Raw genomic sequence first — 11,301 nt, 5'->3', positions numbered from 1 at the left:
AGCAGGTGACGCTTCATATTGTAATGTGATTGGCTGATTGCAACTCTCAATGGTAAACTCTTAAACATTTATTTCATATTAAAAAACAATAAAAAAATAACCTGCAAGTCTAATAATGTGAGACAGGTTGAGGATAAAGACTGAAAGTTTTTTTGGAGACATTCTGCATATTGCATATTTCAGTATTGCTACTTCAATGGTAGAATGTAACTAAGTACATTTACTCAAGTACTGTACTTATTTGTAGGCCTACTTAACTTAAATTTCCATTTACTTAAGTTTTCCACAATATTTATTACACAGCTTTAGTTACTATACTTCACAAACTAACATTTTTTCATGTAAAACATAGGAATAGCTCATAATCATAGCTCACTTATTTTGTCATAAACAGTATATACATGTAAAATTGAGACAACTCACAAATATTTTGCTGATCGTGAAGTCTTTTTTCATGCAAAAACATTTCTTGGTTCCAGCTTCACAAACATGGAGATTTGTCGCTTTTCCTTTCAGTTCCTTTAATAATTTCATCTATTTTTAATAAATGGAAATTTTGGCAGGACAAGACAAGCAAAATACCTCTTAGGAATTAGCTCCACCTCAACCAACTACAACAATAAAATCCTGTTTTCCATGAATGCATGAGTGATAATAGTATAATGATATATTATTGTTTTTTACTTTTGACACTTTAAGCACATTTTCCTGGTTATCTTTGCACGCTTTTACTCGACATTTTTGATACAGGTCTTTTACTTGTGACAGTATTTTTACAGTATGGTATTTTTACTGAAGTTGAGGATCTGAATACTTCCTCCACCTCTTTGCCAGGAACTAAAGTGATCCAAAATTATTCACCAAACCTGGACTTTACCTACACATCAGCATTTTCTATTTATTTTCCAGGTGATGCTAATGAGCCTGGGTGAAGTCAGACACTTTACTGAGCAAGTCAAACTGTGACCCTTTAGACAGATTTTCTTGCATGGCCTCTGAGTGGATATATGTATGATATGAGACACCTATTTCAATATGACCCCCCCCCCTCCTCCACCACCTCCTCCCACTTTTTTCTCTACCTCTTTTATCCATTTCTCCACGTGGTACAGGAGTAAAGGCGGGGGGTGAAAGAGGGGCATTGTGCTTTGCAGCAGTGGATCCGGGGGTTCATAGTGAGAGAGGGGAGATGCTCACTCAACTGTGTCCAGCACGCCATTGTCAAAGATTCCCATCTATTCTCTGCCTTTTAAATAGAGCTCCAGTGTAAGATGCTTTTTTGGGGGGTGTGGGGGGGTTGTGAGGGGGGGTATTATGCGCTTGGTGATAACACACGAAACACATGCATGCATGTGGAATGGCTGTGTGGCCCCACTTGTACTCACTGCACTGTTGTTGATAATTGGCCCTATGGAAATCAAAGGGGAGAAATATCGCCTGCTCGCTCCTCGTGCGGCACACTAACGCCACTGGAAAGACGGATTTTTTGACTCTTGCTGATGGAAACAACCTGCCAGCCAGTTGTACATGATTCCACTATTATTCCACCTAGCTGAGAATTAGACACTATGGGTGCAGTTCACCTGTGGGTCCGGAATAGATGTCACCTGATTCATGACTCACCTGTTAGACTTCTTTCAGACATGTTATTGCATCTTAATTCGAGCCGTGATGATTTCATTCTCTCGTTGGAAAATAATGAAAACTTTGATCTTTAATCAATTCTCCCGCCCATTTAAATGTGCTTTTGAGCAACAAACGGCTTTGACACCTAATTGTCATGTTTTATTGAAAGTTTATAGCTGCTGTGTGAGTGTGTAAAGAAAAATAAAGCTGGGGGGAAGAGAAAGAGAGAACCAGGGAGGCTGTGTGTTACACGCCATTGAAATGCAAATATCATTGAAGAACAAGGAGTGGTTCTGTGTGTGTGTGTGTGTGTGTGTGTGTGTGTGTGTGTGTGTGTGTGTGTGTGTGTGTGTGTGTGTGTGTGTGTGTGTGTGTGTTGTTCCCTGTATGTGCATGCAGCGGGGCAGCAGTGGGAGAGGAGGGGCGCAAATTGGACAAGTTTTTGGGGGGAGAAGAGACTTTAGCAAACAGCCACACACACGGTAGCTTCACATGACGCGGTGCAGACCTGCGGATTTCCAAACACCTATGTCCTATTTTTTGACTTTCTTCCACAAAAAGGAGACTCCTTTTTAACTACAAGTGTCCTTACGCGTTTTTGAAAATCTCCTTTCCATCCCAGGGCTTGCGGGATTTGCGCGACTTGAACTTTAGATGCTTGGATGGTTTCAGGAGCGCTTCCAAGTGCGCAAAAAAAACCGTGTCTACTGCCATTCAACCGACTGATGCCCCCCTTTCCGTCTGACTCGCCGTGAATCATGTCACGCCGGAAGCAGAAACGACCCCAGCATCTCGTTAACGCGGATCCGGGGGGCCCAAGGCTGCTATCTCACGGTGAGAGAACATCCTTTTAAGTGTGCATGCGTTTTAATCTTGAATTTCTTCAAAAAAAAGGGCAATCCATCCTGCAACATAGCGCAAACGGTGCGCATCATCATTGCATGAAGGATTTAAAATCTTCAAATAACTTCAACACAAAAGTAAACAATTGGGTTTAGACTCACGTGAAATGTGTGTTTATCGTGTGGTTTCTCGCTGTCATTTTCAAAAGTTAATTCACGCTTGGCCACATTCCAACAAACGCACCTGATTTAGCAGACAAAAAAAAGTTTAAGTTCCAAGTTTGTCAACTGAGGACACCCCTCCTTCTTTATCATTCACTGCAGAGGGCCCCATTAAATGGAGGCCTTAGGCACTTTGGTTGGGGCCAATAAACTTGTCCCTGTGAGGTGAATAGAGTGGGATTAACTAACATACATCTGTGGCCATTTTCATGAGCTGCTCGTCCTCTAGGAAACCAACAGGCTGCTCAGCGCTGACTGCTGGAGGTCTTTGATTAGTATTGAGCACTCTCTTATTTGTTAACAATAAAGTGCGTGGGTGGGGGGAAGGGAAGGCAGTGTTTTTGCTAAAGATTAATCTTCCACCCTTCCATTCTCTTATTCTTTTGCTCTTCGTTCATGCTTTTCTCTCTTATGCGCCCCTCTTCCCCCATTTTCCACCTTCTCAATACTTCCCTCCCCTTTCTTTCTCTTTCTCGCCCCCCAGTCCTATTGACTGTATACCCCTACACACTTTGGGGGGGGGGGGGGGGGGGGGGGGCTCGGATGGATAAGGAAAAAAGATTGAGTGGGGATAGAGGGATTGCTCTCGCACTTGTTCTGCTTTGCAATGGGTTATATCTTCAAGTGCATGCACCCACGTCTCTGCAGGTAAACTTCCACACGTGAAAGTTTAGCGTGGGAATATTTTTGTGTTTCGTGCACGTTCAGGTTTGTTTTTAAGTCACAGGGAAGGAATTTTGCAAAGGTACAGTCTTTCATTCCATCACTATATCTCTCCAGGAGGGAATAGTTAGTTTGTCTCTCCATTGTTGTTACCCTCCCCCCTTCTTTTTCTTTTTACTCTTTCTCACTCTGTGCTCAAGATTCTGAAAGAATTTGACCCCTGAGCAGCAGAGGTCAGATTAGTTGACCAATCAGAGTGTCTGGACAGTGCCCAGAACCCTTAGCGTGGCCTGACCCTTGACCTCCACTGTGACGTAAGGGGGGAAGGGTGAATAGGGAGATGAAAGACGTAACTGCTGTAGGGAGGGGGTGGGTTAAGAGGGGTTATGGGTTGTCTTGGTGATGCCCATTGTCCTCTAAAATGTGTTGCCATAGCAGCAAGGTGGTCTGTAAGCTTTTTTGTGTGTGCAAGATGTTTGAGGAGTTTTGCTCCGGAGAGCACAGATTGAGACAAGACATTACAGACTCATAGACTGCAGAGCTTCTTTCACGTGTTTATTTTCTTTTTTTCTTTTTTTTTTTTGTTCAAGGCCATTTCTTAGCAGGCATTTCTTTTGAAGTCGTAATAGGACCTTTTGGTATGCACACAAGTTTGCTACCAAAATGTATGAACAATAACCAGAAGCAATGAAATAAACACACTCTGATAGCAGAAAGTTCATTCATCATTCATTCATTCATCATTACCTGTAAATCTGGGTTGATATCTTAGCTGATAATGGAAGTTGTTGCATGAAAATGCAAAGAAACAAACAGAAAGTGAAAAAGTTTTTTAAAAGCTTATTCTCTCAGCTTAAGATCTTATTCTCCTTTTTCTATCAATCCTCAGATGACCACCTGGGCATGAAATCCCCGTCCACATCTCTTGGCTCAGAAGTGACCTCATCAGGGTCCTCCTCCTCATCCCCCACCTCTCTCCAAGACTGCCAGCCACCTCTGGCCCCTCGCCCATCCCCTGGTGGGCTCCACGCGCCCTCCTTGCCCAGCGAGAGCTCGCCTCCTCCCCACTGGCCCAGCCACATTGCCCCCTTCACCACCTCCCTCCCCAACACCCACTCTTCCCTCTCTCCAGACTTTCCCCACCCCTCACTGTCATCTCAGACCCACTCACCTCCTCCCCTGGGTCAAATCTCAGGTTCTCATAGCCTGTCCCACCAAGGAAACTCTCACTCCACCATGACCTCGCCACCGATGGGCAGCTCAGCCACCACCACTACCTCCTCCTCCTCCTCCTCTTCCACCTCCTCATCTTCTCAGTGTATGCCACCTCACCGTGAGAGCTCCAGTCCAGGTCAGCAGCAGGCCTCGAGCTCTCCCGGGCAGCAGGGACAGATCCAGGTGCCGCCAACCCTGGCAGTGCTCCTAGAGGAGCTGAGGGTTTTACAGCAGAGGCAAATCCACCAGATGCAGATAACAGAGGAGATCTGTAGGCACGTTCTAAGGCTTGGAGGGGCTGTCTTTGGCCATGATAATAATACACAGGCCAGTGGTGCAGACAGCAACCAGAAGTCTACAGGAGCAGCATCTTCATCACCAACACACCCCTCCACTGCCACGCCAGTAACCACAGCCTCATCACTTTTGACTGGCCTTCCATCCTCTCTCTTCCCCCAGCCATCTGTCTCCAAATCAGGTGCTTCACATGGCAGCAGACCTCCATCCTCCTCTACCTCTTCCTCATTATCTTCCTCATCTACTTCATCCACTATCAGCTCTTCTGTCACCTCCCTGCACCCCCTGTCCTTGTCATTGGGCCTACCGCCGCGCTACCTCCATGAGAAATCATCCAACACCTCCTCATTTGGTCATAGCAATGGTATCAGTTTTCCGACTCCTCCCCTTCCTACCACCAGCCATTCCCAGGAACTCCAGCCCAGTTCCTCCCTGGGATCTGCCTCTTCATCAGGGCGCCCTCAACATGTGTGCCGTTTTTGTGGGAAGGTGTTGAGCAGCGATTCATCACTCCAGATCCATCTGAGGTCACATACAGGTGAAAGGCCCTACCAATGTCCTGTGTGCTTGAGCCGATTTACAACCAGAGGGAACCTCAAAGCCCACTTCCTGAGACACAGAGAGCAAAACCCAGAGCTGTCCCTCTCCCTGCTGCCCCCAGCACTGTCAGAGCAAACACAGAGTGCCCCTGGTGCCATCCAGAGAAGGAGAAAACGGCGGGCTGATGATGACGAGCAATTCAATGGAGTGAAAGGTAGCATTCCCGGGATGACAGAGAGCATGGCTTTAGGATTCCTGTCTGGCACATCCACTCGGCCCTCACCCTCCTCTTTACCTCTGCCCCCCTCTGTTGACATGGCGTTGCTGTCCACAGCCCATTCACTGCTGCAGCTGAATAGAGCTTCTGCTGCAGCTGCTGCCAGTGCATCCAGCACTGTACTGCCTTCTTCCTCTTCGTCGTCCTCTTCTTCCTCCTCCATGGGCAGCCAGTTCAAAGGAGCAAAGCAGCAGCGATTTGACGAAAACACGCCTCCCCACTCCGCCCTCCATACAACCTCCCCATACTCTCAGCTGGCCCACCTCCCCAAGATTCTCTTCCCTGGAGGGGCCTCTCCCCACCACCTTGCACTTCTCCGGCCCCCAGGTCATCCATCCACCTCCCACCTCACTTCGGCTCATCAGCTCCCCTTCCCCTTTCCACCTTTCCCCAAACCATCAACCTCCTCCCCCTCTTCATCCTCTCCCACCACCTCTACCCAGACCTCAGACACCTCAAAGTTGCAGCGCCTTGTACAGAAGCTTGAAAAGCAGCCTCGTGGAGGTGCCTCTTCTTCCTCCTCTTCCTCCACCTCGCAAACCCCTGCAGAAGCCAATGGAGAAACACACGGCCATGACTTGACCACCACCTCCAGTGCCTATCGCAGGGAAATGTTGGCTGCTCTAGGCCTTAGCCCAAGCACCAATTCTGCTGGACTAGTGACCAGCCAGGGAGTCTCAGGTTCTGGCACTACAACTACCACAACCACCCCCCCTCTGCCTGCTGCTCAGGCTGCAAATCAGTGTGGAGTGTGTCTGCGTGTCCTCAGCTGCCCCAGAGCTCTGCGTTTGCACCAGGCCACACATCTGGGAGAGCGCCCGTTCCCTTGTAAGCTGTGCGGTCGTTCCTTCTCCACGAAGGGCAGCCTTAGGGCCCATCTGGCCACTCACCGTGCAAGACCGGCCAACTCCCGTGCCTTGAACTCCTGCCCGTTGTGCCCACGCAAGTTCACCAATGCCTTGGTTCTCCAGCATCATATCCGCTTGCACCTAGGAGGGCAAATACCACCTGATGAAGATATGCCTACTGAAGATGGCTCTGAAACACAGAGTGCTGTCTTTGATGATGCTGAGAATGACTCCGTAGGCTCTCCGTCTAACACCCAGCAACTCCTCCCTCTGGCCTTAACAACAACCTCCAAGTCTCCAATGGATGCTCTCAACTCAGGGTCTATCTCTAAGCAATCAACAGCTGCTGATGCCACATCTGTGAAGACAGAGGAATCAGAGGGCTCAACACCCAGTGTTAGCCCACCCCTGACCCGTAATCCCCCCTCAGTGGGAGCTGAGGACCCCCTGCGTCTGGGAGACAACACCCTAGCTGATGGTAGTCCCATGAACTCTGAGGAGGAGACCCACGCTGACCTGGGCAGCGCCAGCCCTTTCAAAGCACCCATAGCTAGTTCTCATTCAGCTGTAGTGAATGGAGACACAGAGGCAGATGACACCCCTCTTTCCCTCTGTGTTTCAAAGCCTGGAGTCGAAAATGATATACCGCAGAGAGTTGTTAATATTGATGAACCCTGCTCCACAGACAAACCCACCACAAGTCCGGATTCTAACCCCAAAGCCCCAGCCGCAAATCCCTTACCTGCCCTCACCCCACCTGCCAGCCCCAAAGCTAACCCTGAAGCAGAAGAGGCCTGTGGGAGTGCACCACAGGAGGCACAAGAGAGAGATGCTGCCCAAAGCAAAGACAAGAGCGAGACCACCACACCCAGTGAGCCTTTACCAGCGGTGGATCCAGAGCCGGAGAAGGACACTGCAGTGGAGGAAGGTTACAGCGTGCCAGAAAAGCCTTCAGAGGACCCAGAGCCCTCTGTACCAGCACCAGCTCTGCAGACCCAGCCACCTCGCCCAGACAAACCCTACAGCTGCTCCCAGTGTGGGAAGGCATACGCCAGCCGTAGTGGACTTAAGGTAAGAGATATTGTGGACTTTTCTTGAGTCAAGGATTTTGACGTTATAATATGAAGGTATTCAAATGGCAAAGTATTTTTATGTCAAGACAAGAATTCATCCTCCTGGACTTATGAGTAAATCTCTACTGTAATGTGTCTCCCATCTACAGGGCCATATGAAAACTCACCCAGGAGCGCTGGCCAGTACCCCCTCCAAGGCTCAAACCAATGACAATGACGCTGTGGAGGATCGCAGTTCACATTCAGCTAATAAGAACGCGGGACAGCACGACGAAAAGCAGGGATTGGCTAAATCCCCCGAGAGAGGTGACAGCACAGATCCTCCACCAATCAGTGTTGTTTCTAGTGTGGAAGACGAGCCCATGGACACTACTGTGTAGACCTGTTAGTATGTTAAATGGCTGCAGTCAGTCTTTAAAGGGTCCTGACAAGGGAATGTATTTTTTTAATAGAATGACATTTGTTTTCTAGAGTTATTCATTCTAATTCATGTTTACCTTTTGTATTAGGCAAATAGTTTGTATTGTAGTTACATTGTAGTAACATTATAAGAGATTTGTGAATGTAGTACTTTAGCTGCGTATTTTTGTATTTCAAAGACCACAGTGAGGCCTTATCGTATACACTTCATAGCATTGTCACAATGAGAATTAATTGTTTGCGCTTTTTTTTTTGCTGACACCCATTTCAGCACAAACTGTATGAGCTGATTTGAAAAAGGACGGTCCAGAATTTTACACGATGAACTCCATACCAAAACAGGCCAAATTAGTAATGGCCGATGTTTGTAAATATGAGCTGCGGTTACATTTTATGCCTTTTTATTGTTACTTTCTTCTTTCCTTTTTTTAATGCCATGCTGCTGACAGCATGTTTCTGTTGTGCTGAGTTGCACTGTGAGTTGCACTGTGTCCTGTGCTGCCGAAACATCAACTTACATAAACACGTTAGCAATGACGATAACCATGATGATGTTGATAATAATAATGATGATGACGATGATTGTGTTCGATTGTCGGTACTTGTGTGAAGAGTCCTTGTACTTATATCTGTATACTTTGCCAGCAGCAAATTACCTTATCCATGTTGATGATTGTAAACGGTCTTTCTTGTTGTTGACGCTATCTCCAAGTACAAATCAACAGCAAGGATGAGCCCTGTCCATTATTACTCCCCTTCCTTTATCTCTCCTCCCCCCACTTCCCCCTGCTCTCCTCTCTCAAAGCACTTGAGAGTTTTCTGCTCCTGCAGAAATTGTCTATACTCACTGCATTCCTGCTTAGCCCAGTTTAGTATTTGTATGCTTTGCTTTACCCTTTGTAAACCCTTTTTTGTAGCAATGACAAAATATGTTCCCATGCTTTCCATGTGATGCGTAAAAGATAAATAAAGCAATGATGATGAGAAGAGGAGACCTGTTTGTTGGTCGTCTGTTGGGGGGGGGGGGGGGGGTTCTGGGTGGGTTTTTGTATTTTTTGTCTGGGTTCAGTTTAAGCCGTCGCTGTGAATTCATTTATCTGTTTAAGTATTCTGTTTGCATGACTCTTATTCTGTGTGCGCCTGCATGTACGCTGTTGGATGGTTTTGGCTTGTTTGTTCCAGTTCTCGGTGTGTCTGGATTGGGGGGGGGTGTCCTTTGTCTGGGGCGCTGGGCTAGCTGTCTCCTAATTCTGCCTTTTTTTTTTTTGCCCTCAGTGTCTTTTAATATGTTTCAGTTCCCCAGTACTGTGTGTGTGTGTGTACGTATGTGTGAAAAGGATAATCAGAGCCTGTATGAGTGTGATTGAGGGTGCAGCTGTAGAGGCCGCCACCTCCCTCCCGCCCTCCCTCCCTCCCCCTGCCTTACCCTCCCCTCTCTGTGTCATACGCTCTTTCATACGCACTCTCTTTCATTTTCTCTTTCATTTCTCTCCCTCACTCTTTCTGCTCACCCCCGTCACCCCCTCACCCCTGTACTCCCCCCTCTCCCACCCCATGTAATGAGCTGACACACAGGAAGCTCTAATCCTCACACAATGCCACCCCTCTTCCCCCCAGAGTGACTGGGAGCGGGACAGGGGGCAACAGGGACCAACCTGGCCCAGCTGTCCCCAAAATGGCCGCCTTTAATCCCTCCAGTTTTTAGCCTACGGGGGCTCCTGAAAACCATGACAACCAGTAACCAAGGGAAAGAATGCACAGGGCAGGGAGCGGGACAAAAGGAGTGAAAGGAGCCATGTGTGAGAAGTTTGTCCACATGCGTTCGTGGACGACAAGGGACGTGTCTCAATCAAAAAAAAGAAAAGCAGAAGAAAAGAGAGAAGTCATTTTAATGGTCTTCAGTTTAAGAAAGACGCAGGGAGGTGGAAGTGAAGGCAGAAGTCCACAGGTGTGATGGCGATGGCTGCACACATCAGTGAGCATTAATCAGCTCTCTGTAGGCATCAGTCATCTTCAGCAGGAAGGACAAAGTGTTTTTCTTTTTTTTTAGGTGTTAAAGGTCATGTAATGTGCGTATTTGACCGACAGTTTAAGATGAACCAAGCGCCATTTGGAAGACAAAGAAGTTGCTTATTGGCCATTAATTAAGGTGATTTTGGCAGTTAAAGCTGTCATTAGTGCATCAGTGAGACTCCATCCTCAGACCAGTTATAGAAAAAGAAGTGTTGTGATTAAAGATTTTTTAAATTATTGGCTTATTGGAGTAATATATTTATTTATAAAGCAAAATAAATAAAACATAGAAATGGCTGTTAGATATACTTTCCACAGACCCTACCTTTAATTTAAAATCTATAAGCAGTATTTAAACTTTTCATTTAAGTATTATCATTATTCTTATCATTATCATTTTTACTATTTTAGTATTTGTCTACAACTGTAACTCCGTCTGCTGGCGACAACCAGATAATGATGATATAATAAGGCACAGCTGTGATGAAATACAATATGTCTTCACTGTACAGTAATTAAAACTTAGAGACGCTCTTACACCTCAGTACAGTTATATTATAGTGTGTTATAAACCATTTATTAAATATCTGTTTACTGCCTACAAATGCTAACAAAGCCTAACATGTCTCTGAAGAACGTCTGCTAGTTCATCTACTTCTTAATAAATATATTTTGCTTTAATTAGCGTATCCATGTGTGACTCTTGTATGTAAGACTTGTTGTCGGGCCTTCTTCAGATACTTCCTGAGTAAATTAGGCTAAAATTACATGTTGAATCTAATTCAAACACTTTGTAGGGATGTTACATCATCCAGAGTGATTAAAAAAGGCCTGATGAAGTCAGAACAAACTCTTCAGTGTTTTTAAATCCACAAGAGGGCGCTATGGACCACAGTTTTGTCATCCATCAAACAAGACTATGACAGCACACAGTCAAAACTCATCTACATCACTTTACACCGACACGATTATTACATCATTATTATCTTTTTTTTTTTTATCCTGCACAGAAATAACGAACAGCCAAGATTTCAGTTGGTTTTTATTTCATTTTGCTTAGTTCATACTGTTGGCCGGATTAAAATGTGGTTTTCCTGTGATGAAGAGGCAAATCTATTGTACTCTATCTGACCAGCGCGTGATTTTAGGAAGATTTTTAACGTCATACCACTCTCACATCAGTGGAAGCTCACTTTAAAAACATCTAACATTCATACATGCCCTAATACAAATCACTGACTAGATTGTCTTTTTTCTAATGGTGA

At 46.0% G+C, this 11,301-nt stretch overlaps 1 protein-coding gene across 1 annotated transcript; it reads left to right on the top strand.

Moving 5' to 3' along the window:
* The first annotated feature begins 2,118 nt into the window (after window positions 1-2,118).
* Window positions 2,119-9,008, top strand: LOC139351466 (sal-like protein 2). The gene is made up of 3 exons (XM_070993391.1): window positions 2,119-2,460; window positions 4,243-7,601; window positions 7,753-9,008. Exons 1-3 carry the CDS (start codon window positions 2,385-2,387, stop codon window positions 7,981-7,983), a joined length of 3,666 nt encoding a protein of 1,221 aa, XP_070849492.1. The 5' UTR covers window positions 2,119-2,384; the 3' UTR covers window positions 7,984-9,008.
* Window positions 9,009-11,301: the final 2,293 nt, after the last annotated feature.

Source organism: Chaetodon trifascialis, chromosome 23 (genome assembly GCF_039877785.1).
Source record: "Chaetodon trifascialis isolate fChaTrf1 chromosome 23, fChaTrf1.hap1, whole genome shotgun sequence".
In the NCBI taxonomy this organism is placed as follows: Eukaryota; Metazoa; Chordata; class Actinopteri; order Chaetodontiformes; family Chaetodontidae; genus Chaetodon; species Chaetodon trifascialis.
The sequence above is the reverse complement of the archived record's forward strand: the minus strand, read 5'-3'. Positions and strand labels throughout refer to the sequence as shown.